The 26170-nt window shown below is 54.7% G+C and overlaps 1 protein-coding gene across 1 annotated transcript; it reads left to right on the top strand.

Moving 5' to 3' along the window:
* The first annotated feature begins 244 nt into the window (after nt 1-244).
* On the top strand, nt 245-25801 carry DBH (dopamine beta-hydroxylase). The gene is made up of 12 exons (XM_049896137.1): nt 245-592; nt 2652-2798; nt 9247-9504; nt 11376-11552; nt 12114-12216; nt 17469-17635; nt 20527-20670; nt 21045-21083; nt 21665-21724; nt 23510-23637; nt 24078-24237; nt 25670-25801. Exons 1-12 carry the CDS (start codon nt 245-247, stop codon nt 25799-25801), a joined length of 1863 nt encoding a protein of 620 aa, XP_049752094.1.
* The last annotated feature ends 369 nt before the right edge of the window (nt 25802-26170 follow it).

Below are 26170 nucleotides of genomic sequence, written 5' to 3'. Positions count from 1 at the left end.
AGCTCCTCAGGGGCCGGAGGGATGGAGTGGTGGCCTCAGTCCCCTCTGATCATGTCCATGTGTCATTAGTGCCAATTAGGGGAGGGAGGCTGGGGAGTGTTTGGCCTGGGGCACTGGCTGGTGGGAGGGGCAGGGGACAATTGAATTGCCCACTAGACAAATGTGATTACTGGAGCAGCTCGGGCCCACCCCCGTAGGGACCAGGGCATAAATGGCCAGGTGTGGCCTCCGAGCGCACGCCAGCATGCAGGCCCTCAGTCGCCAGCGGAGGTGGGCTGGCCTCCCCAGCCCCACTGCGAGAGAGGCGGCCTCCATGTACGGCACCGCTGTGGCTGTCTTCCTGGTCATCCTGGTGGCCGCCCTGCAGGGCTCGGCACCCCCTGAGAACCCCTTCCCCTACCACATCCCCCTAGACCCTGAGGGCACCCTGGAGCTGTCTTGGAACGTCAGCTACTCCCAGGAGACCGTTCACTTTCAGCTCCTGGTGCGCAACCTCAAAGCTGGTGTGCTCTTTGGCATGTCTGACCGTGGCGAGCTCGAGAACGCCGACCTTGTCGTGCTCTGGACCAACGGGGACAGCGCCTATTTTGGGGTGAGCCTTCCCCCCTCCCCTCACCTCGCCCCTCATTAACACCCTCCTTCTGAGCCCCCAAGGAGAAGTTCTGTTGCCAGGCTCTCAGTGAGCTGGTGTGACTTGGACTTGAACCCAGGCTTAGCACCTCAGGGGGCTGATGGGAGGGCAGATGGGAACACGTACCTCCACGGCCCTCAACTGTGCACTCCGAGTTACTGTACTGGCACCTGGGGCCCCATGTACCCAGGAGCACACCTTCTATGAAGGACAGGCACCGACACAGCACACCACTATGCCCCTGCCCCAACGCCAGCCCACCCACTCCGCTCACACACACACAAAGCACCGATGCTGCACCCCCAGTCACCCGCCCCTTCCAACAAGGGCTCAGAGCCTGCCCCGATGCAGGACCAGACCTCACAGACCTTCTTGTGCTTGTATTATGGGAGAACTTGACAGGTGCCCCCTGGTGTGGGACAAGGTGTGCTTGCTGTGTGCTGTATGGGTGTATGGCCTTCGTAGAAGGTGGGTTCCTGGGTACACTGGGCCCCAGCTGCCCCCATCCTGGTGAGGGTGACCTCGTGACTCTGTCCCTGCAGACTGAGCTCCGCTCTAAGCTCACAACACACGGTCATCTGACCTCCACTTCACGGTGAAAAAAGGGAAGGTTATCTTCAAACTGGGTTGTGGGGCTTGGGGCTGCCAATCAGCTGGAGGGGGTCACTGGAGCAGGAGTGTTCCCCCTCACTGCCATGAGTCAGAGATCAACCCAGCTGTCCCCAGGAAAACAGACCATAAGAGGTTTACAGTGTCAGGAGGCATTTGCCTAGCTGGGGTAGAGACTTTTACCCCCAGTAAGTGGGATCCAGCTGGAGGAAGACGTCAGGAGAGGCCTGTCTGTCCTGAGCGGCCGGCTCCCACTCCAGGCCCTGGCTCCTGCCTCTGCGGAGTGAGGACAACAACCCCTCTCCACTGTTTGGTCTGTTGTGAGGCCACACGTGCTCATGACAGTGGGTATTTCTAGAACTGGCCGTGTCCTGTCCAATCCCCATGAGGCTTCCACAGGTGGAACCCCTCTGAGAATTGGCATTTCTAACAAGTTCTCAGGGAACCTTTTACAAAATCTTTTGCAGATTTCTTTTTTCTCAAGAAAAGGAAGAAAACATGCTTTAGCCCTAGATACAGGATTAAAATGAAACAAAACAAAAAATCCCTTAAGAAAAGGGCCTAAGTCAGAGAAGGAGAGTCTCCTGACCTCCCATCAGCCATCTCCCAAGGATACTTCTGCCCCTGAGCCCTTGGGGCCTGAGAGGCCAGTGTAGGGGAAGCAGTTGGGGGGAGGGCGGGGCCAGAGTCGGGGTCCTACTCCCAATCTGGACCTGCCACCTATGAAGGGCCTAGAAAATGTGTTGGCCTGTTTTCCTCCCTGGGCCTCAGTTTACCCATCCCAAAGGACTGCAAGGACTAGGGTGAGGTGAATGAGGCATCCAGGGTGCACTCTTGAAGGTGGGATCACTCTTGGGGTCAGTAGGTTCAGGGTCTGCCCCACCGACGGTGAGCGCCATTTCAATCTCCACTCTTAATGCCTGCCTCACCTGCTCACTCTAGTCGGCCCTGTCTCTATGTCTCCCCCATGGCTCCTCCCTGGAAAAGTGAGCCCTGTGTGTCTAAGGCCCTGCTTCCCAAGCAAGGCGATGTGTCAGAGCCTTCAGGCAGCTTCTCAGCACTATAGATTCCTGGGTGCCACTCCAGAGGCCTGGGAGTCTGCATTGCTGGCAAGTCCCTGTGAGTCTCAGGTGGTGGTCCCTGCTGGAGTCTGACAGCCCTGCTCAAGGCCATGGAGCAAGCAAGCAGGGATTAGAACTTGCCTTGATGCCCCCAGGCAGACCAGACACAGAAAGTGGGAGCAACCCCCAACCCAAGCACAGGCCCTGACTCTCAGGGAGTGAAGCCGAATGGTCCCAGGCCTGCCAGTGGGTCCCCAAGGGTGCGCTGCTGCAGATGAGCCTGGAGATCGCCAGAGGGGCCACAGGCTGCACTCTGTCCCCACTGCCCCACAGCCACCTCTTCTCTGCAGGATGCCTGGAGTGACCAGAAAGGGCAGATCCACCTGGATTCCCAGCAGGATTACCAGCTGCTTCGGGCACAGAAGATGCCGGAAGGCCTGTACCTGCTCTTCAAAAGGTCCTTTGGCACCTGTGACCCCAAGGATTACTTCATTGAGGTGGGCGGTGGCCCCACGTGCCCAAGAGTGAGTGGGCTGGGTGGCACCACTCTTGCACTTAGAGCAGCACCCAGCTAATTTTTCAGTGCATAAGTGGGCACAGACTCCTCACGATGGGTGCTGTCCTGAGCAGTGAACACAGCCTGCACTCTGTCCACAGGGCCCTGGGGTTGGTGGTGGGGCCAAATGTCACAGGTGGGCCAGCTCACCGGGGCCCCAGTAGTTGCTAGTGGAATAAATGCTAAGTAGAATGAATGCTACTAGAATGAGTGCTGGCCAAGTGGTTGCTGGCAGAGTGCTTGCTGGCAGAGTGGATGCTGGCAGACTAGATGTTAAGTGGAGTGGATGCTAAGTGGTTATTGTTGTTAGGTGCCATCGAGTTAGTTCTGACTTTTGGCAACCCTACGCGCAGTAGAACGAAACACCGCCCAGTCCTGCGCCATCCTCACAATCCTTGTTATGCTTGAGCCAATTGCTGCAGCCACTGTCAGTCCATCTTTCTGAGACTTGCCTTAGTTACCTAGTGATGCTTTAACAGAAATACCATAAGTGGATGGCTTAAACAAAGAGAAATTTATTTTCTCACAGTCTAGTAGGATAAAAAAAAAAAAATTAGAAGCTCATATTTAGGGCGTCAGCTCCAGGGGAAGGCTTTCTCTCTCTGTTGGCTCTGGAGGAAAGTCCTTCTCATCAATTTTCCCCCTGACTAGGAGCTTCTCCATGCAGGAACTCCGGGTCTAAAGGATGCGCTCTGCTCCCAGCAGGCCCTGCCTTCTTGGTGGTATGAGGTCCCCCTGTCTCGCTCCTCGATTCTCTCTTTTATATCTCAAAGGAAGTTGGCTCAAGACACAATCCAATCCAATGAGTCCCACCTTGTTAACATAACTGCTGTGTATCATCACACAGGCAGGATTTACAACACAGAGGAAAATCACATCAGATGACAAAATGGTGGACAATCACACAACACTGGGAATCGTGGCCTAGCCAAGTTGATGCACATATTTTGGGGGACACAATTCAATCCATGACAAAGGTCTTCCTCTTTTTCACAGGCATGAAGTCCTTCTCCAGGGATTGATCCCTCCTGACCTCATGTCCAAAGTATGTGAGACATAGTCTTGCCATCCTTGCTTCTAAGGAGCATTCTGGTTGCACTTCTTCCAAGACAGATTTGTTTGTTCTTTTGGGGGTCCATCATATATTCAAATACTCTTCACCAACACCATAATTCAAAAGCGTCAATTCTTCTTCACCCTTCCTTATTCATTGTCCAGCTTTCGCATGCATATGAGGCAGTTGAAAACACCATGGCTTCAGTCAGGTGCACCTTAGTCCTGAAAGTGTCATCTTTGCTTTTTAATACTTTAAAGAGGTGTTTTGCAGCAGATTTGCCCAGTGTAATGAGTCTTTTGATTTCTTGACTGCTGCTTCCATGGGCGTTGATTGTGGATTCAAGTAAAACGAAATCCTTGACAACTTCAATCTTTTCTCCGTTTATCATGATGCTGCTCATTGGTCCAGTTGTAAGGATTTTTGTTTTCTTTATGTTGAGGAGTAATCCATACTGAAGGCTGTGGTCTTTAATCTTCATTAGTAAGTGCTTCAAGTCCTCTTCACTTTCAGGAAGCAATGTTGTCATCTGCATAACGCAGGTTGTTAATGAGTCTTCCTCCAATCCTGATGCCTTATTCTTCTCCATATAGTCCAGCTACTGGGCTTATTTGCTCAGCATACAGATTGAATAAGTATGGTGAAAGGATACAACCCTAACGCACATCTTTCCTGATTTTAAATCATGCAGTACCCCCTTGTTCTGTTTGAACGTCTGCCTCTTGATCTATGTAGAAGTTCTTCATGAGCACAATGAAGTGTTCTGGAATTCCCATTCTTCAAAATGTTATCCATAATTTGTTATGATCCACACAGCCGAATGCCTTTGCATAGTCAATAAAACGCAGATAAATATCATTCTGGTATTCTCTGCTTTCAGCCAGGATCCATCTGACATCAATGACATCCCTTGTTGCACGTCCTCTTCTAAATTCAGCTTGAACTCCTGGCGGTTCCCTGTCGACGGACTGCTGCAACTGCTTTTGAATGATCTTTATCGAAATTTTACTTGTGTGTGATATTAATGATATTGTTCAATAACTTTAGCATTCTGTTGGATCACCTTTTTTTGGAATAGGCATAAATATGGATCTCTTCCAGTCAGTTGGCCAGGTAGCTGTCTTCCAAATTTCTTGGCATAGACGAGGGAGCACCTCCAGCGCTGCATCTGTTTTCTGAAACATCTCAGTTGGTATTCAGTCAATTCCTGGAGCCTCGTCTTTTGCCAATGCCTTCAGAGCAGCTTGGACCTTTCCTTCAGTACTATCGGCTCTCGATTATATGCCACCTCCTGAAATGACAAACATCAACCAGCTCTTTTTGATACAGTGACTCTTCTTTTGATACTTCTTTTTTCCTTCCATCTTCTTTTGATGCTTCCTGCGTCATTTAATATTTTCTCTGTAGAATCCTTCACTATTGCAACTCGAGGTTTGAATTTTTTCTTCAGTTCTTTCAGCTTGAAAAATGCCGAGCGTATTCTTCCCGTTTTGGTTTTCTATCTCCGGCTCTTTGCGCATGTCATTATAATACTTTGTCTTATCGAGCCGTCCTTTGAAATCTTCTGTTCAGGTCTTTTACTCCATCATCTCTTCCTTTTGCTTTAGCTACTCAATGTTCAAGAGCAAGTTTCAGAGTCTCTTCTGACATTCATTTTGGTCTTTTTTTTTCCTTCCTGTCTTTTTAATGACCTCTTGCTTTCTTCATGTATAACATCCTTGATGTCATTCCACTACTTGTCTGGTCGTCGGTCTTTAGCGTTTAATGCATCAAATCTATTCTTGAGATGGTCTCTAAACTCAGGTAGGATATACTCAAGGTCATACTTTGGCTCTGGTGAACTTGTTCCAATTTTCAGGTTTGATTTGAAATTGCATATGAGTAATGGAGGGTCTGCTCTGCAGTTGGCACCTGGCCTTGTTCTGACTGATAATATTGAGCTTTTCCATCATCTCTTTCCACAGACATAGTCAATTAGATTCCTATGTATTCCATCCAGCAAGGTCCACATGTATAGTCACCATTTATGTTGTTGGAAAAAGGTATTTGCAATGAGGAAGTCATTGGTCTTGCCAAATTCTATCATGCAACCTCCGGCACATTTCTATCACCAATTTTCCAACTACTGATCCTCTTCTTTGTTTCCAACTCTCGCATTCCAATCGCCAGCAATTATCAGTGAATCCTGACTGCATGTTCGATCAATTTCAGACCGCAGATGTTGGTAAAACTCTTCAATTTCTTCATCTTTGGCCTTAGTGATTGGTGAGTAAATTTGAATAATAATCTATTAACTGGTCTTCCTTGTATGTGGATGGATATTATCCTGTCACTGACAGCATCCTACTTCAGGACAGACCTTGAAATGTTCTTTTTGACAATGACTGTGATGCCATTTCTCTTCAAGTTGTCATTCCTGGCATAGTAGACCATGTGATTGTCTGATTCAACACGGCCAGTACCAGTCCATTTCAGCTCACTAATGCCTCGGACATCGATGTTTCTATATTCCATTTCATTTTTGAGGATTTCCAATTTTCCTAGATCCGTACTTCATACATTCCAGGTTCCAATTACAATGGATATAAAGTGGAGAGGATGCTGGTGGAGAGGATGCTGGTAGAGAGGATGTTGGTGGACTGGATGCTGGTGGAGTGGATGCTGGTGGAGAGGATGCTGGTGGAGAGGATGCTGGTGGAGAGGATGCTGGTGGAGTGGATGCTGGTGGAGAGGATGCTGGTGGAGAGGATGTTGGTGGAGAGGATGCTGGTGGAGAGCATGTTGGTGGAGAGGATGCTGGTGGAGAGAATGTTGGTGGAGAGGATGCTGGTGGAGAGGATGTTGCTGGAGTGGATGTTGGTGGAGAGGATGCTGGTGGAGAGGATGCTGGTGGAGAGGATGCTGGTGGAGAGGATGCTGGTGGAGTGGATGCTGGTGGAGAGGATGCTGGTGGAGTGGATGCAGGTGGAGTGGATGCTGGTGGAGAGGATGCTGGTGGAGAGGATGCTGGTGGAGAGGATGCTGGTGGAGAGGATGCTGGTGGAGTGGATGCTGGTGGAGTGGATGCTGGTGGAGAGGATGCTGGTGGAGAGGATGCAGGTGGAGAGAATGCTGGTGGAGAGGATGCTGGTGGAGAGGATGCTGGTGGAGAGGATGTTGGTGGAGAGGATGCTGGTGGAGAGGATGCTGCTGGAGTGGATGCAGGTGGAGTGGATGCTGGTGGAGAGGATGCTGGTGGAGAGGATGTTGGTGGAGAGGATGCCGGTGGAGTGGATGCAGGTGGAGAGGATGCTGGTGGAGTGGATGCTGGTGGAGAGGATGCAGGTGGAGAGGATGCTGGTGGAGTGGATGCTGGTAGAGTGGATGTTGGTGGAGAGGATGTTGGTGGAGAGGATGTTGGTGGAGTGGATGTTGGTGGAGTGGATGTTGGTGGAGTGGATGTTGGTGGAGTGGATGCTGGTGGAGAGGATGTTGGTGGAGTGGATGCTGGTGGAGTGGATGCTTGTGGAGTGGATGCTGATGGAGAGGATGTTGGTGGAGTGGATGCTGGTGGAGAGGATGTTGGTGGAGTGGATGCTGGTGGAGAGGATGCTTGTGGAGTGGATGTTGGTGGAGTGGATGCTGGTGGAGTGGATGCTGGTGGAGAGGATGTTGGTGGAGTGGATGCTGGTGGAGAGGATGTTGGTGGAGTGGATGTTGGTGGAGTGGATGCTGGTGGAGAGGATGCTGGTGGAGTGGATGTTGATGGAGTGGATGCTGGTGGAGTGGATGCTGGTGGAGAGGATGTTGGTGGAGTGGATGCTGGTGGAGAGGATGTTGGTTGAGTAGATGCTGGTGGAGAGGATGTTGGTGGAGTGGATGCTGGTGGAGAGGATATTGGTGGAGTGGATGCTGGTGGAGAGGATGCTGGTGGAGAGGATGTTGGTGGAGAGGATGTTGGTGGAGTGGATGCTGGTGGAGTGGATGTTGATGGAGTGGATGCTGGTGGAGTGGATGCTGGTGGAGAGGATGCTGGTGGAGAGGATGTTGGTGGAGTGGATGCTGGTGGAGTGGATGTTGATGGAGTGGATGCTGGTGGAGTGGATGCTGGTGGAGAGGATGCTGGTGGAGAGGATGTTGGTGGAGTGGATGCTGGTGGAGAGGATGCTGGTGGAGAGGATGTTTGTGGAGTGGATGCTGGTGGAGTGGATGCTGGTGGAGTGGATGCTGGTGGAGTGGATGCTGGTGGAGTGGATGCTGGTGGAGAGGATGCTGGTGGAGTGGATGCTGGTGGAGAGGATGCTGGTGGAGAGGATGTTGGTGGAGAGGATGCTGGTGGAGAGGATGTTGGTGGAGAGGATGTTGGTGGAGTGGATGCTGGTGGAGAGGATGTTGGTGGAGTGGATGCTGGTGGAGAGGATGTTGGTGGAGTGGATGCTGGTGGAGAGGATGTTGGTGGAGAGGATGCTGGTGGAGTGGATGCTGGTGGAGAGGATTTTGGTGGAGAGGATGTTGGTGGAGTGGATGCTGGTAGAGACGATGTTGGTGGAGAGGATGCTGGTGGAGTGGATGCTGGTGGAGAGGATGTTGGTGGAGAGGATGCTGGTGGAGTGGATGCTGGTGGAGAGGATGTTGGTGGAGTGGATGCTGGTGGAGAGGATGTTGGTGGAGTGGATGCTGGTGGAGAGGATGTTGGTGGAGTGGATGCTGGTGGAGAGGATGCTGGTGGAGAGGATGTTGGTGGAGTGGATGCTGGTGGAGAGGATGTTGGTGGAGTGGATGCTGGTGGAGAGGATGTTGGTGGAGTGGATGCTGGTGGAGAGGATGTTGGTGGAGTGGATGCTGGTGGAGAGGATGTTGGTGGAGTGGATGCTGGTGGAGAGGATGTTGGTGGAGTGGATGGTGGTGGAGAGGATGTTGGTGGAGTGGATGCTGGTGGAGAGGATGTTGGTGGAGAGGATGCTGGTGGAGTGGATGCTGGTGGAGAGGATGTTGGTGGAGAGGATGCTGGTGGAGAGGATGTTGGTGGAGTGGATGCTGGTGGAGAAGATGCTGGTGAAGTGGATGTTGGTGGAGTGGATGCTGGTGGAGAGGACGTTAAGTGAATGCAGATAGACTATATTTAGCAAGGCATAATGCACTTAGTACCTGTTGCCAACAGTGGATTCTGGGGTGGTCCACATGAGGTTTGACCCCACCCCATCCACACTGAGCCTTACAAATCCCCTCCTTGGCAGAGACAGGAACAGGCATCCCAGGGTTGGGTGGGCAGGACCATGGTACCCCTCCGATTGCCAAGGAGCCCTGCCATGTGGGGGTGTGGGCTCGTGGGTGACTGGGCCCTGTCTCGCTGCAGGATGGCACAGTGCACCTGGTGTACGGAATCCTGGAGCAGCCGTTCCTGTCACTGGAGGCCATCAATACATCGGTCCTGCAGACGGGGCTGCAGAGGGTGCAGCTGCTGAAGCCCAACATCTCGGTGCCCGCGCTGCCTGAGGACCTGAGCACCATGGAGATCCGCAGCTCTGACATCCTGATCCCCAATCAGGAAACCACATACTGGTGCTACATCACTGAGCTCCCAGTCGGCTTCTCGAGGCACCACATTGTCATGGTATGAGGTTGGGGGCTGTCTTAGGTATCTAGTGCTGCTGTAATGGAAATACCACAAGTGGGTGGCTTTAACAAACAAATTTATTCTCTGACAGTTTAGGAGGATAAAAGTCCGACTTCAGGGTGCCAGCTCTAGGGGAAGGCTTTCTCTCTCTGTTGGCTCTGGGCGAAGGTCCTTGTGCATTCCTTGGCTATCTTCACATGGTGTGGCATCTCTCTTCCCCCATCTCTGCTTGCTTAATTTGCTCCTTTCATATCTCATAAGAGATTGACTCAAAATGCACCCAACACTAATCTTGCCTTATTAACGTAGCAAGGACAGCCCATTCCCAAATGGGAGTATAGCTACAGACATAGAGGTTAGGATTTACAACATATATTTTGGGGGGACGCCATTCAATCCACAATAGGGGGATAGGGGATGGGGGGCTCTGGTCCCTCTCTCAGCTCTGCCTGTCACCTGGGCTGGCCTGTTAGGGCAGGACCCTCAGGGGGTCATGGAAAGAAGTGGCCTGGGGCCCTGGAGGCTATTCGTGGTCCTGGTGGAACAGGCGTACTCTTAGTGCCTGTCTGGTCATCTAGAGCTGCTACAACAGAAATGCCACCAGTGGATGACTTTAACAAACAGAAGTCTATTCTCTCATAGTTTAGGAGGCTAGAAGTCCAAATTCAGGATGCCAGCTCTAGGGGAAGGCTTTCTCTCTCTGTCAGCCCTGGGGAAGGTCCTTGTCATCAATCTTCCCCTGGGTCTAGGAGCTTCTCAGCACAGGGAACCTAGGTCCGAAGGAGGCACTCTGCTCCTGGCATTACTTTCTTGGTGGCATGAAGCCCCCCTGTCTCTCAGCTCGCTCCCCTCTCCTATATCTTGAAAGAGATTGGTTTAAATTGTAGATTCTCTTGTAGATTGAGTTGACATAACCATCACTAATTCCACCTCATTAACATTACAGAGGTAGGAAAATCACATCAGATGAGAAAATGGCAGAGAATCACACAATACTGGGAATCATGACCTAGCCAGGTTGACACACATTTTGGGGGACACAATTCAACCCATGACAGAGCCCAAGCCCTTGACTCTGGCCTTCCCGCCTGACCCCCCGACTGCCATGTTTCCTTTCTGGTCCCTGTCCCCTGCCCTCTCCGCCATCCTTCAAAGGTACCCAGTCTAGACCAAAGCAGCTGATGTCTTCATTTCTGCATCTTCCCTTGGGGCTGTCTGTCTGTCTGTCTGTCAGGCCATCTTCCCCTCTTCATGCAAAACCAGTTCCATTTAGAACTCCCTTGCTCCAAATGCCCCCTGGCAATAGTGGCAGATGTTAATGGCTCTTGAGTGTTGACTCCTCTCCTGGCCCCAGGGGAAGGGGCAGGTGGATTATCCAACTTCCGGGCCACACTAGTGTCCAGAACCAGATGTCACTGTCCCTGTGCCCAGTCAAGGCCCATACTGCAGTGGGGAGGGCGGGCAGGCAGGACTCACAGCCATGTCCACACCCTCAGCGCTCTGACCTCTGGGCCCCCACCTCGCTGGGACACCTGCGGGCTTCATGTCCTTGCCCTGCCTCTGCCCAGTTCACACGAGGACAGTGCCTGCCTATCCCCACTATGTCAGGAAGTGGCCTGTCTGGCTGCTCATTTCCTTTACTCAGGAGCTTATGTGGCATTCTGGAAGACTTTGCCCGCTTCCTGACAGGTGGCTCAACCCTCAGAGCACTGAGCCCCAGAGGTGCCCCTGGAGATGGCCTCGTCAACCCTCCCATTTCACAGATGGGCAAACCGAGGCCCAGGGTGTGGGAGCTGTCAGATTGGAGCCCCGGCAGTATGGGTAGGTGGATGAGGGGGCCCCAGGCTCAGCGGGCACCCTCTTTGCAGTACGAGCCCATCGTTACAGTGGGCAACGAGGCCCTGGTCCACCACATGGAGGTCTTCCAGTGTGCTGCCGAGTTCGAGAGCTTCCCTGACTTCAACGGGCCCTGCGACTCCAAAATGAAGCCGGACCGGCTCAACTACTGCCGCCACGTGCTGGCCGCCTGGGCCCTGGGTGCCAAGGTGTGACCACCCTGCCTCTCTGGGGCCCCTACCCCCTTACCTGTTTCCCTGGCTGCTCAGCTTGAGGGGCCGGGAAGAGCTTCACCACTAGAAAGGGCCCCAGTGGCCCCCCACTTGCCTGGACTCAGTCTGAAAACCCACCATTCTTTGACCAGCCATTGCTGCTTTTCTATAAAAACCCAAATACTCCAGAAGCCCACGAATTTCACAGGTATTTGTCTTGCATCCCCAATGGGATGGCAGGATTTGGGGCACAGGGTTGCCCCAGGCTGGGTGGTCAGGCCGGTTCCAAGGGGATTCCTCAGCCCTCCTTCAGTGAAGGGTAGGGTGGGCAGGATGGTGGGGGTAGCGCAGGGGTCAGGCATGCCCCTGGGGTGCCACTTCCTGCTCCTGACACCTGTGTGGGTGGGAATGAGCCTCTCATCCAGGCTGCCCCCCAGCACTGGCCTGTGCCTGGGCAGCGGGTGGGCTGGCTGACCTGTGGGGCCCCCTCTCCGCACACACTGGCCAGTGTGCCTGGGCTGGGAGCCCCCAAGCCTGAGCCCTCCCTCTACCCTGCAGGCGTTTTACTACCCAGAGGAGGCTGGCCTGGCCTTCGGGGGCCCCGGCTCCTCCAGATTCCTCCGTCTAGAGGTTCACTACCACAACCCTCTGAAGATCCAAGGTAGGTGGGCTCCGAGGGGGGTTTCCAGGCCCTGCCCATCCTCTCCCTGGGGAGTCCTTCAGGTGAGGCTATGTTCAGTTGGCAAAATCATTGAGCCTGGTTTCTGTCCAGCACTTTTACCCCACCGACCAGCTCTGAGCCCACTTGTGTCTGACCTCTGTCAGCTCCGGTCATCCCTCTCATATGCCTACCCTCTATCCATCTTCCCTGACCATGGTGAGCTCCTGGGGGCCATATCCCTGCACCCGGCACCCAGTGAGGACTCAGCACCCCCACATGCCTCCTTTCTCGTCAGCATGATACTGGCTGCCATTGACCCAGTGCTGTCCAAGGCACCACCACCAAGGACAAGGATAGGTAGCGGTTTCTTGTATTCCTATTTTACAGACAAGAAAACTAAGGCCTGGAGGTGATGGAACCTCACCAAGGCCACAAGACCTACAGGGACTTGGAGCCAGGGGTCTAGCTCTGTTACAGCTCCATGGCCTTGGCCACACAGTCCTGTAACGGCCAAGCTAAACTTGGACGTGGCAAGGTCAGCCTGATTCTGAAGCTGCTACCCTGCCTCTCCAGCAGCAAACCATCTTAGAAATGGGATCAGCCCGCTCCCTCCCCACACACCCTCCCCTCACTTTGAAGGGACGGCGGGGCAGTAGCTTTGTTGTGAGGTGCCGCCCGTGGAGTTGGCTCAGACTCACAGAGACCCTATCTATGTACAACAGAAGGAAACACCGCCCGGTACTGTGCCATCCTCACAATCATTGCTGTGTTTGGCTAGCTTTACGGTATGCTACTCACGGGCCCAAGGACTGTCGAAAGCAGCCTCCTGGCCTCAGGCAGGAGTCGAGTCCCCATGTACCTGTCCCCCTGGAAGTCTAACTTCTGCAAGGCCACCCTGACCGGTAGCCACCCTTGTCTCCAACTGCCCCTCCCTGATGGGTGACTCACCAGCGTATGCCAGCTGTGGCTCTGCCCTCCCTGGGGTGCCTAGCAGGGGAACCTGGAATTTCAGTCAGTGGTGGCCCCTGCCTGGGACCCACCTGACACACTCTTTAATGTTCTAGTCCTGACCCTGGGGAGGCACTGGCCCAGACTGTCCTTGGGGAAGGGCAGGGCCCTGGCCAGATCAAGGTGTGTCTGGCTATGAGCGTCTCTCATGCTTCTCAAAGCACGTGACATCAGAGCAGATGTGTGTATCGCATGTGAGTGTACACATGGATTTTCTGTCCAAGTGTGTATGTGCCGGGGTGACAGATAGGCTTGTTCATGGGGCTCCAGTAACTGGCTGGCAGGAATGCACGGAGGTCCCTGTTGTCTGGGTCCAGCAGGACAGGACACAGTGCTGTGATAGATCAGCAATGTCTGCCCTGGCACTGGAAGGATAGCTCTTGTTTGCTTAGTGCTACTGAGTTTAGAAGCATGTTAACACTCAGCAGATGCGAATCTCACAGTGCTCCTGTGAGGTGCACAGGACAGCCACCCCCTCCCCAACTTACCACACAGCCCTGAGGCCCAGAGAGGGGAGTGGCCTGCCCACGCCCCCCCCCCCCAGCTAGAGATGATGGCTCTGAGTCTAGTGTCCTTTCCCTGGGCACAGGTCCTACTGGTGTGCTTGAGTGTTTGGACAACGTCCAGTTGTCCAGGTTAACCTGGAACACTCCTGGGGTAAGAGCCACTCCTGTCGCCCCTGTGTGGTGCTGACCACCCAGGAAGAGCTTTAATTTCCTGAGGGCTGTGGTGTGTGCGGCCTATTCCAGGCTCGGAGAGGAACCTCAAGATGAGCAAGACATGTCTGTGCCCTCAAAGAGCTTCTGGGAGGGAGAGACGGCTCAGGCACATGCATGCACGCACACACACACACACACACACACACACACACACACACACACAGCAGGTGGGAGGGGCCAAGGCCTTAAGAGAGAGATGCAAGCCAAGTGCAAGGATGTATAAGAGGAAGAGTGGCCATGTGGCATGATGTGGCATTGTGGTGGCGTTTAAAATGGGCCTTGCAGGGTGAGGAGGAGTTTCACGGGGGAAGCTGCCAGGCACAGCATTCCAGGTACAAAGACAAGGGTGGAAGAGCAGACGGCACGCTCGGGAACTGGTAGGCTGGCTGGCATGGGTGCAGAGCAGGGACTAGGATGGGGACCTGGGGCAGACAGTGGGGGCTGCTGGATTGCCCTGTGCCTGAATGGGGATCAGGCAGAGTCTGTCTTTAGAACGGCGATGCCAGGTGTCACTGTATCAGAAACTGGAAATATTTCCTTCTTTCTGTTAGGCCAGCTTCTTCCTTCGGATAGTTACATGACTTCTCACTTTTTTTTTTTTTTTTTAATGATGCTTGTTTTTATCCGTGTAAGCGAAAGGCAGAAATAGCTTGACAGGTAAGAACATTGCTTCAGGCTGGGTGGCAGCCTGAAGCTGCGTACCTTGGGTGAGTAACCTGCCCTCAGCCTTGTTTTCTCACCTCCCACAGCTGTGGTGAAGCTGGGGAAAGCTAAACCCCCAGCTCAAGGCTGGCCAGGGGCAGGTGCTCAATAAACCTTCGCTAGTAGTTTTTTCCCGGCTGTATAAGTAATACTTTGCGCCACCATTGGAATTATCTGCTGCCTGCACAGAGCAGGGAATAAGTCAGCTGGGTCTTAGCATGATACGGGATTTATTGCTCATTTAAAACCTGAAAGCAAATGGATTTTTGAAAACTCTTTAAGCATCAGGGAAGCCTGTCTCCCCTGATGGTTTGGCTGTATTTATGGATCCTTTGCCAAGTTTAAGGACGTGCCTGTCACTTCACAAATCTTGAGATGGGCGGCTTTTCTATAAATATCGAGGTTCTACAGTTATTTCATTATTTAATCCCGCCTGAATTTTAACCAATTGCATCTCCCTTTTTATTATTATCCTCTGAAATAATCAGCCTAGAGGTACAGGAGCTGTTTTGCCCTTGGATGTGGAAGGGAGGGAATAGGTTAGGGAGGGAGGAAGGGAGGAGGCAAGGTAGGGTGTTCTTGGTTCAAAGGGGCAGGGAGGCGGCAGGGCCCTCAACAATGCCCGGAGCCCCAGTGGACCAACCTTGGGCTGGAACTCAGTTTGGCCACTTGCCAGATGTGAGATGTTGGCCAAGGTCTTCAGTTTGGGCTCTGAGCCTCAGGTTCCTTGTCTGTAAAATGGGGGAGACGATTCTTACCAAGCAGAATTTCCATGAAGGCTCTGGGTTATGCGTAAACAATCTCTGGTACCCAGAGTGTGTACTATGAACCCAGGGTGTACTATGATCTGTACCTCCCTTTCTGGTGTGTTTGATTGACAAGCGCACACATGTACACTGTGGGGGAAGCGGAAAGAGCAGGAAGACACGCAGACGGCTAAAACTACTCCCTAGCTCACAGCTCCCTGACAGCCAGGTTGCAGTGTCTGCCCTGACCCTTTGCTGGACATGCCAACTTCTTTCCTGTGCCCAGGACTTTTTACTGGACTCCTTCCTTGGAATCTTTACCTGAAGACTCGTGCACATGAATTAAAACCCCTTGCAAATTTCGTGTTACTTGCCACCTCCCATGCCTTCCCCACAATAATTAAGAGGTGCCAGGCCCCTTCTGGTTACACAGGCCACAATATTCCAAGGAGTTGGCCTGCGTCCCGTCCTCTAGACACCCCATAGGCCAGCCCAGTGACCTGCTCAGGACATCACTGCAGACTGGCTCATGAAGAGTGGCGTTTCATGCAGGGATCAGGGACATCTGAGGCCACGCGGGTGTAAGGATGCTCCTGTGGGTGCCAGAGCCCCCACGTCACTGACCACCAGATTCAGGTGACTGCTGGGAGGCTGCCCAGGGGGCTTGAGACGATAGATAGATAGACGGACAGATAGATACACAGATACATAAACTGCTGTTGTGTCAACTCTGACTCACGGTGACCTCGAGCACAACAGAATGACGCATTGCCCAGTCCTGCATCAGCCTCACCATCGTTGGCATGTGTGAGCCCATTGTTGCCTCTACTGTGCCAGTCCATCTCACTGAGGGTCTCCCTCAGCCTCGCTGGCCCTCTACTTCACCAAACAGGATGTCCTCCTCCTGTGATTGATCCCTCCTGATGACGTCCCAAGCAAGTGAGTCAATGTTCTGTTGGGACACATAGGGTTTTCATGGACTGATTTTCAGAAGTAGATCTCCAGGCCTTTCTTCCTAGTCTATCTTACTCTGAAAGTTCCACTGAAACCCGTCCACCATGGGGGACCCTGCTGGTATTTGAAACACTGGTGGCAGAGCTTCCAGCATCCCAGCAGCACACAAGCCCCCACAGTATGACAGATGGACAGATGGTGGTGGAGGGAGCTGGAAGGACTGGAAACAGCAAGATGCAAGAGGAGCAAACAGGTGAGGCCAGACCACTGCCAGGAGGCTCGCACAGTCCCCACCTGTGACGGGCAGAAGCACCGAGTTTTCCTTCGGATGTGAGGCTCTAGCGACCACTTCCAGTCCTCTGGACAGTGAGCTGAGACCCTGACTGCCCTAGATCACATTGCATGCTGCTGACCAAGCCCAGACAGTGGGCCAGGGGCAAAACCTTTAGTGCCCTACCTGCTCCAGGCGGACTCATTCCTGCTCAGGTACTTCCAGAGATGCCAGCTCAGTGGGCAGGTGCCCCATGTGGGCCCCGATCCTGCAGACAGCAATCAAAATAGTAAGATGGGCACTGTGAAAGGGATGCCTGCCTTACAAGAATCTTTAGCGTTACACACAAACAAACCCTCCTTGCTGGCCTTCGTCCGTGTGACCCAGGCTTCCTGTGCAGGGGGCCAGCCACGGGAGGGCCACGCCCCTTCTTTGCCTAAGCCACACCCCCGTGAGTCCTGCAGCAGGTCCAGCTCCAGCTTAGGTTTCTGTGAACATATAAGATGGGAACCACTTTCAAAGCAAACTGAATGCAAGGTTTACAGGTGTCACAGGTCTTCAGCAGGTGTTGACCCACACTGAACATGCTTTTGTCAAGTCCTTCCTAAGCGCTCAGCCTGGTTTTTGTAGTTATCAACGGCTCTCTCCTCACCTGTTGTGTACTGCATGATGTCAGGTAGCAATGACTCCTCCACCTGGCCTCCTCAGGTGTGGGGACAGGCAGCAGGTGGGAGCAGGTATGGGGGGAACCAGCGCCATCTCCTGGCTGAGGGTGGTGGAGCAGAGCGGGTGAGCGGGGAGGCCTGTTGGGGCAACAGGAGACCTCCGCTCACGTCCTCATCTTTCCCACAGGCCGGCGGGACTCCTCGGGCATCCGCCTGTACTACACGGCCTCGCTGCGGCGCTATGACGCGGGCATCATGGAGCTGGGCCTGGTGTATACACCTGTGATGGCCATCCCCCCACAGGAGCCCGCCTTTGTGCTCACGGGCTACTGCACCGACAAGTGCACCCAGCTGGTGAGTGGGTGGGCCTGGCCCTGGACCTGGGAGGCTGGCTGAGCCATTAGGGACCAGTCCGTGTTGTGCTTTGTGCCAGGCAGTGTGGGGACAGTGGCAAATCTGCTCAGCTTTGCCCCCAACCCTAACCCCCTGCCACTTTACACACAACCTGCCTCCTTTCTGCTGCCCCTCGTGAAGGACACCTACCTCTCTGGCTGACCATGGCTCCCACTTACTCTGTCCACATGCCAGCACTTCCAGGCAGTGCATTTTTTTTAATAGACTTTATTTGTTAGAGCAATTTCAGGTTTATAGAAAAATTATGCAGAAAGTGCAGAGTTCCCACATACCCCTCCCCACTGGCAGTAAGACCCCACTGCCGTCGAGTGGATTCCAACTCATAGTGACCCTACAGGACAGAGTTGAACTGCCGACCTTTTGATTAGCACCTGAACTCTAACCACTGCACCAGCAGGGCTCCCGTCCAGCATTAGTGCGGTGTGTGTGTTATATTGATGAATCCTATTAACGCATCATTGTTGACTGAAGAGCACAGACCACAAGAGGGGTCCCTCTGTGTGGTGCAGCCCTCCATTGTGTCCTGTGTCCATGCCAGTGTCCTGCAGAATTGTGTCACTGCTCAGAGCTTCCCAGACCTGCCCTGTCCATGCACTGCCTTGTAAAATGCGTCCTGACTATATAAGTCGAACACAAATACACACACACAACACGCAAACAAAAAAACGTTGCTGTCCAGTCAATGCTGGCACATAGTGACCCCGTGGGAAAGAGTAGAACTGCCCCACAGGGTTTCCAAGAAGTAGCTGGTGGATTCAAACCCGACATTCGGTTCGCAGCCTGGGCTCTTAACCACTGTGCCACTAGGGCTCCACACACAGCCACGTGCAGGCACGACTCAAGGTACAGGCGTCCTGGACCACAGCTCCCTCCACCACTGCAACATCCCCCACCCCCGGCAAGGCATACAGCTATTGGTTGGCTTATGGCCTTCTAGATTTTCTCCCGTGTATCTCCATTTTTTTGTGTGCCCTTATTTGTGATGGAAATACACAGTCTTGTGGTCTTTTATGAAAATGAACTGAAGAGCCTTCGCTTGCCCCATGGCCTGCCTTGTAGCTGCTATGCCCACAGTGCGAGTGTTTCGTCAGGCAGTTCGCCAGGCAGGCAGGCGTGAGGCACGCTGGGCCCCCCAGGGACAATCTCTATTGTCAGCTTTTCCCCAGTTGGAAGCAGGCCTCCTTGGGCACAGGGGGACATGTTTCTAAAGAGCAAATTTCTAAAACTAGAATTGCTGCGCGAGGGGGTCCCGAACTTTAACTTTAGGCCATCTTGCAAAATGCCCTCTGAAAAGCCGCCTGAGACTTTGGCCCACACACAGTATGGGGGGCCCGGTACCGCTCCACACACACCAAAGCAACACATTATCCACATGTTAAATACTTGCCTAATTGTTTGGGAGAAAAATATCCCGATGCAGTTTAATTTGAATTTCTCGGGTAATCTGTAAGGCTTGAGGCTCGTTTCAGCTGTCTCTTGGCTGTTGTCTGTAAATATCTGTTCACATCCTTTGTGCAGTTTTTCCATTGAATTCTTTATCTTTCTTATTATTGGTTTCTAGGAATTCTTTTAAAAGGAGCCCTGGTGACACAGTGGTTAAGCGATGGGCTGCTAACTGAAAGGTTGGCGGTTCGAACCCACCAGCTGCTCTGCGGGAGAAAGATGTGGTAGTCTGCTGCTGTAAAGACTTACGTACAGCCTTGAACACCCTATGGGGCAGTTCTACTCTGTCCTGTAGGGTCACTAGGAGTCCGAACTGACTAGACAGCACCCAACAACAGAACTTCCTTTTATACAAGGATGTTATTTTGTAGTCCACGAAGCAAACGCTTTCCCCCAGTCAGTGTCTTCACTTCTCACCGTTTCACAGACGAGCGACTGAGGCCTGCACAGTCGCTGTGCTAGCAGCTGCAGGACAAGGCTTCAGACGCAGGCCTGCCCATGCCAGTGGCTACTTTGTGCTGAGGATGAGAATGGATTTTCTTCCAAGTGAATCAGTACATTGGGATGTGGTCTTCAGGCAGCCTCCCTGAGCTGCCCGGGGTCTTGACTGTCAGGCAAGCCAAGTTTCCTCAAAGCGGAGAAGCGGTAAACCGGCTCCCTTGGGCAGAAGACGGGGCTAGAAGCCGTGCACCCACACCTGGCACCCCATACTCCTCTCTGGGCCCCTAGAGCCCCCATGGGTGAAATCACTTGCTGTGTAAAAGGCTCCATGGCTGGGAGTGGGACTGGGTGGGAGTCACCACTTGGGGCTCACTGGGACGAGGGGCCCCAGGCCAGCCAGCACTTATGGCCATTGTAGGGCCCCAGGTGACCTGGAGACCATTGCCCAGCCTAGCTGGTGGTCCTCTGCCAGGGTCTCCAAACACCTTCCAAGGACAAAATCAAAGGAACTCAATTTACTCTTCTTCCCCTTCAAACAGAAAATCTGTCTTGAAAAGTGCATTGCTGTGAAATTCTGCTGGAGGGGCAGCCCATTGTTTGTCTTGCTGTCCTTTAGCAGGTGGACTTGTTACAGTCAGAAGGCTGCCATAGTCCAGACGTCCTCAAAACCAAAACCAAACCTGTTGCTACCCAGTTAGTTCTGACTCATAGCGACACAGAACTGCCCAGTAGGGTTTCCAAGGCTGTAACCTTTATGAAGCAGACTGCCACATCTTTCTCCCTCGGAGCGGCTGATGGGTTTGAACCTCCGACCTTTTGCTTAGCAGCAGAGTGCTTAACCACTGCACCACCAGGGCTCCTTCTAGAATACCCTCCACTATGTGAGAAAATGTACTGGCTCGGGCCACAGTCCCCAGACCCTCCCACATGCCTCTCCCTGCCCGCAGGCGCTGCCACCCTCGGGGATCCACATCTTTGCTTCACAGCTGCACACACACCTGACCGGGCGGAAAGTGGTCACGGTGCTGGCCCGGGGTGGCCACGAGAGGGAGGTGGTGAACAGAGACAATCACTACAGCCCCCACTTCCAGGTAGGCCTGCTGGGGCACTGCGTGGGGGCCTGGTATCCTGCTCTCGCCAGGGCCCAGCTGGTGGGGGGACCCACAGGGCGACTTGCCCCTCCCCTTTTGTGCTTCATCTAAGGGGTGCATGGTGAGCTCCAGCCCCTGGCAGGCTGTGTGATTGTGGGGAGTCTCGGTCCATACTTCTTGTTCTAGTCCTGTACTGGCCAGAGGCCAAACAGACAGCCCTGGCCTCCATCAGAGAGGCCGGGACACTGTGGACATCCCCAGGAGGGCTGAGGAGGCTGGCTGTAGGGAAGTCGAGAAATGGGGAAGTTGGGGTGGTGGGGAGGTGGGTCTGCAGCTCTCTGAGGTCTCTTCTTCCGGCCCCCTCTGCACCCCAGGAGATCCGCATGCTGAAGAAGGTGGTGTCGGTTCACCCGGTGAGTGCCCAGGCAGAGACCCCACGGAGCAGGGGTGGGGGCTAGGGAGGCAGTCCCTGCGGGAGAGAGGGAGAAACAGGGAAAGGCAGTGCAGAGGTCTCCCTGAAGGAACCTGTCCCTGCAGGGCGGGGCAGCTCCATCAGCTGCCTCGCGGTGATGCACATGGGACTTACACGATGACATCAGAAGGGAAGGAATGTAGAGGGGGCGTGGGTGATGGGTGTCCCTGTCCATTCAGTCCAACACAAACCCAAAAGCTCGGGGGAAGAGGGGGCAGCGGTGAACCCCCAACTTACAAATGAACCTCGGCCCTTGGAGGGGGCTTGCCCGAGGTCCCAAGAGCTGGACATGCCAGCGCTGTCCATGGCTTCTGTGCAAACAGGTAGGTCCCTGCTGGGCCACAGCTCTCTGGAGACACGCAGGCTGTGACCAGCATGGGGGACAGGGACTACTGTGAGGCTCCTTGTAGCAGAGCAGCGCCACTCACACACACACATCGGCTCACTCTCAGGTGGGCCTGGGCTCCTGCACCTGTCAGCACAGGTGGGCAGGTGCTAACGACGCCTGTGCTTGGTCCCCAGGGGGACGTGCTTATCACTTCCTGCACGTACAACACGGAAGACAGGAAGCTGGCCACTGTGGTAAGTCACCTGGGGCCTGACCACTGTGGTAAGTCACCTGGGGCCTGGGGTGGGCGGCTCGGGCTCTTTAACCATTTCATGAGGACGAGTCTCAACTCCTCGAATGGAGTGTCAGTTTCAGGGGGCATGGGGTGTTCCTCACTCCGAGTGGGGCCCCAGACCAGCGGCACCAGCATTACCCAGCAACTTGTCAAGAATGCAGATTCTCGGTTCCACCCCGGAACTTCTGAGTCAGGAAAGTTGGGGTGTCCAGCAAGCAAACAGTGAATGGGAGGCTGCTATAGGCCAGCCCCCAGCCTGGGAATGTCCTTAGGTCGTCCCCCCTCCCCACCCAATCTGCACCAATGACTTCCCTCCCAGGCTGCCTGGGGCTGCTGGGCCTGGTGAGGCCGCTGGGCCTCAGGCCCCAGCCTTCAGGGCAAGGCCTCCTGTGTGTCCAGGACTTCCCTACCCATGGGCTCCGCAGCATGTGGCCACCTGTGCCAGGTGAGATCAAGGGGGAGGACGGCTGGGCAGCTCTGAACAGGCAGGTCCTCTGAGTGGCTTCCCACAACCAAGCCTGCTGATCCAAGAGATAGCAGCCTTTGAGATGCACTTCCCTCCCCAAGGTGAGAGACAAAAGGGCCAGGGTTCCTGGTTGTGAGACAGCAGGCTGGGTCAGGGAATCTAGCTCCCTTTTGATGTCTGAGGGGAAAACCAGTGGGCAGGCGTCATAGCATTCAGGCGTTCATGGAGGGAAGCCAGGACAACAATAAAAGCCGAGGTCCCCGCCCCCCGGGGGCCTTTGGGAACCGAGGTATCTTGACCAGAGAACAAGGCAGACCAAAGCGTCCGCTAAGTGCCGCCGGAGCCAGCCAGAGCTGGTCACAGTGCGTCCTCCTTTGAAAGAGGCGCCCGAACCCAGTGCTTGATCTCTGGAGCAGAACAGCCCGGATTCTCTGCCAGCAGGGGGGAGACAGGAGGTGGCAGGAAGCTGAACTTCTCACAGCTCTTTTGTTCTGCCATAAAGTAGCAAATGCCCTTCTTCATTCAGACGTTCCCGCCAGCCAGATAAACTCCCTGGTACCCATATAGAAGTTTCAAAAGAGCTGGGGACCTGGAGCAAGCCCGGGGGCGCCTGGGGGCGGGCCCCACCCTGCCCTGCAGGGACAGAGCTGCCTGTTCACTTGCTCTGCGCTAGCCAGCCCTGGCTCCTCCTCTTCCTCCTTCTCCTCTTTCACCCAAGGTTCAGTGTTCACAGCTTGGGGGAGGCCCACTCTGCCCTTGGACAAAGCCTTCGGGGTGCTCTGGGAGGTGGCCCAACAGCCTTTTACCTGTAATCTCATTATGGACCCCTCATCCAGAGCCCTTCTTTTTCTCAGAGGCAATGGCTGGTGGATGATGTGGGGTTCATGGTGTTAAGAGAGACCCCCTTGGAGCCCTCAGCCCCAAGGCTGTTGCTAGAGGACAGGAGGATGGCTCCCCAGAAAACGTTCAGGAGGTTGTGGGGCCAGGCTCTGCCACTGACTTCCCGGGGAATACAGGTCTTGTCCATTGTCCTCTGTGTGACTCAGTTTCTGTGTCCATAAAATGCACACAATAATATCCCTGCCATCGAAGAGGTGGGCTCTACCAGGCAGGGCTGGCTTTGCTCACTGCTCCATCTACAGTGCTGAGACCCTGCCTGGCACTGGGCATGACTAAGTGAAACCAATGATCTGGTCATGAACAGACACAACGGTGGGGCTGGCAGGCAGCAACATGCCCAGAGTGCTGTGCCAGGCTGATGATGCCCCCGTCTTGCAGGGGGGCTTCGGGATTCTGGAGGAGATGTGTGTCAACTACGTGCACTACTACCCCCAGACGCAGCTGGAGCTCTGCAAGAGCGCAGTGGACCCCGGGTTCCTGCAGAAGTACTTCCACTTAGTGAACAGGTAGGTGAAGGCCACGGAGAATGTGCCCTGTGTGCCTTCCAGCCCAGGGCGGCAGGGGACCCCAACACAGGACCCCCAGGCCCTGTTCAGGTGGGGAAAGCGAGGAACCAAGTCCCAGTCCTGTGCAGGGTCAACAGGCATGTGGCAACCATGCCCTCACTGCTTACTGTGGTATCTGCAGCAGGCATCACTAATCGAGACCCGCACGCACTCCCGCTGAACCTGCACCTGGCCTGAAAGGCCGCAGCAACCCAGCCCTCCAGGCAGCTGCTACCAACCCACCCACAGAGTGACACTGTTAGCCGTCAAGGGCCTGGGGACAAGGCCAAGACATGGCTTAAGGGGCCTGGGGGTGGCCTGAGGCCACCTGGGGGACCCTGTGTCTGCTGGGCCCCTCCCACCTGCCTCACCCCACACGGGGCTGTCTCTTCTCCCTCCAGGTTCAACAGTGAGGATGTCTGCACCTGCCCACAGGCCTCTGTCCCGCAGCAGTTTGCCTCCGTCCCTTGGAACTCCTTCAACCGAGACATGCTCAAGGCTCTATATGGCTTCGCCCCCATTTCCATGCACTGTAACAAGTCCTCGGCCGTCCGCTTCCAGGTATGCCACCTCAGCTGTGCCATGCAGGTATGCTCACCCCCAGGTGTCCCACCCCAAGTGTGCCCAGCCCCAGATATGCCCACCCGCAGGTATGCCAACTTCTAGATGTGTCCACCCCCAGGTATGCCCATCCCAGATGCACCCACCCCAAATATGCTCACCCCCAGGTGTGCTCACTGTCAGCTATTCCTACCCCTAGGTGTGCCCACCCCAGGTGTTCTCACCCCAGGTATGCCCTATCCCAGATGCACCCACACCAGATATGCCATTCCCAGGTGTGCCCTCCCCCAGGTGTTCCCTCCCCCAAGTGGCCCTCCCTCAGGTGTTTCCTCCCCCAGGTGTTTCCTCCCCCAGGTGCTCCCTCCCCCAGGTGTACCTCCCCCAGGTGCTCCCTCCCCCAGGTGTACGTCCCCCAGGTATGCCCTCCCCCAAGTGTACCCACCCACAAGTATGCCTACCTGGTGAGGTGGTGGCTGCACAGCTGGGGCAGGCCCGCTGAGGCCCATCAGATGGAGGACAGACCAACACTCTACGACACCTCAGCCCTTTCTGAGGTCGTCAGCCAGTCCCACAGGCTGCCCACCCACTGTGCCCAGGATGTGACTGGTCCCATGGAGGCCCCAGAGCTCGTGACAGTGACACGGCCCTCCCTACCTCCAAGGACCTGGCAAGAAACACTCAGAGGAAGCAGTTAGGGAAAGGGTCAAGTGGGGATGGCAAGACAGACAGACGGCCTTGTTGGGGGGGGCAGACTGACACCAAGACAACCCTCCCTGGCAGCGCCACAGCTCAGGGCTGCTCGCGGCTCCCTGGACATTTGTGATGAACAGGGTGCCAGGCAGCCACCCCCAGAGGCGAAAAATAAAGTGCAGGGGAGGGAGAGGGGAGACCCGAACCCCAAGCTTCAAGCTGGCTTCCTTGGAGCCTGCTGGGTTTAACAAGCTGCCTAAGGCGTGACTAGAGCTTATGCCGAATTAGTCATGTAGAATCTGCAGCCCAGAGGTCTGGGGAGCCGGCCTTTACTGGAGCATTTGGGAGCTGGATTAATTGCTAAATCAAACATCTCCTTACCCAGGGCTGGGCTTACGCCGGGTTCTCTGAGGGTAGCGTGGGGGTGGGTGTCTGACACAGGGTGGGCTCTGCTGGGCTGAGTCCTGGGTGTCTGTGCAGCCTCCTTGGGGAGGGGGGCTGAAGCCACAGTCTGCACCTAGAGAGAGGGCTGCATTTGGGCAAAGGATGGAAATGAGGGGTGAGGAAGGGGAGGCCCAGAGGACGCCCTGGGTGACTGAGCAGCTGGGGAAGCTTACTGAGGTGGGGACCCCAGCAGGAGCAGCTTGTGGGGAGACAGTTCAGGTTGGCTGAGCAAGTGGCTGAGGAGGTGGTGCCCCGTCTAGCCCTCCAGCCTCAGTGTACCCTGGCCCTATCCTTGCAGGGTGAGTGGGATCTGCAGCCACTGCCGGAGATCATCTCCACCCTGGAAGAGCCTACTCTGCGGTGCCCAGCCAGCCAGACCCAGAGCCCCAGTGGCCCCACCGTGGTCAGCATTGGTGGGGGCAGAGGCTGAGTGGGGTGCCTGCTCCTCGCTCCTCCCCTCATGCTGTCCTTGTGGGCTCACACCAGCCCCATGCCCCCTGCACGCCCCCTCTCTTTGAAGACCCCCAAGGAACAGCTCTGTGTGCTCAGGATGAAGGGGCCTAGCCAAGACCCCCTGAAACATGGCCCATCCCAACCCTCTCCCCAGGCTTGAGGACCACTGCATGCCTCTGGGGGTCCCGTGGGGGCTCCCTGCTGACCTGCCCAGCAGTGGGCTGACCATACCCTCATTCCCACTGTGCTGATGCCGTGAAAGAATAACCCATGCCCCTGGTCCAGTGTCCACTGTCCAGAGAGCTCTCTCCACACCAGGGCTGACCATCACCCCTCTGTCTCCTCA

Source organism: Elephas maximus, chromosome 9 (assembly GCF_024166365.1).
Source record: "Elephas maximus indicus isolate mEleMax1 chromosome 9, mEleMax1 primary haplotype, whole genome shotgun sequence".
Classification (NCBI taxonomy): Eukaryota; Metazoa; Chordata; class Mammalia; order Proboscidea; family Elephantidae; genus Elephas; species Elephas maximus.
Note: the sequence above shows the minus strand (reverse complement) of the source record. Positions and strands in the feature narration are given on the sequence as shown.

Excerpts from the sequence above, each read along its gene's own strand:
- DBH (XM_049896137.1), top strand. The coding sequence starts at position 245 with ATGCAGGCCCTCAGTCGCCAGCGGAGGTGGGCTGGCCTCCCCAGCCCC. Across the intron at positions 12,217-17,468 it reads CAACCCTCTGAAGATCCAAG|GCCGGCGGGACTCCTCGGGC; the intron begins GTAGGTGGGCTC and ends TCTTTCCCACAG. Across the intron at positions 24,238-25,669 it reads CCTCGGCCGTCCGCTTCCAG|GGTGAGTGGGATCTGCAGCC; the intron begins GTATGCCACCTC and ends CTATCCTTGCAG.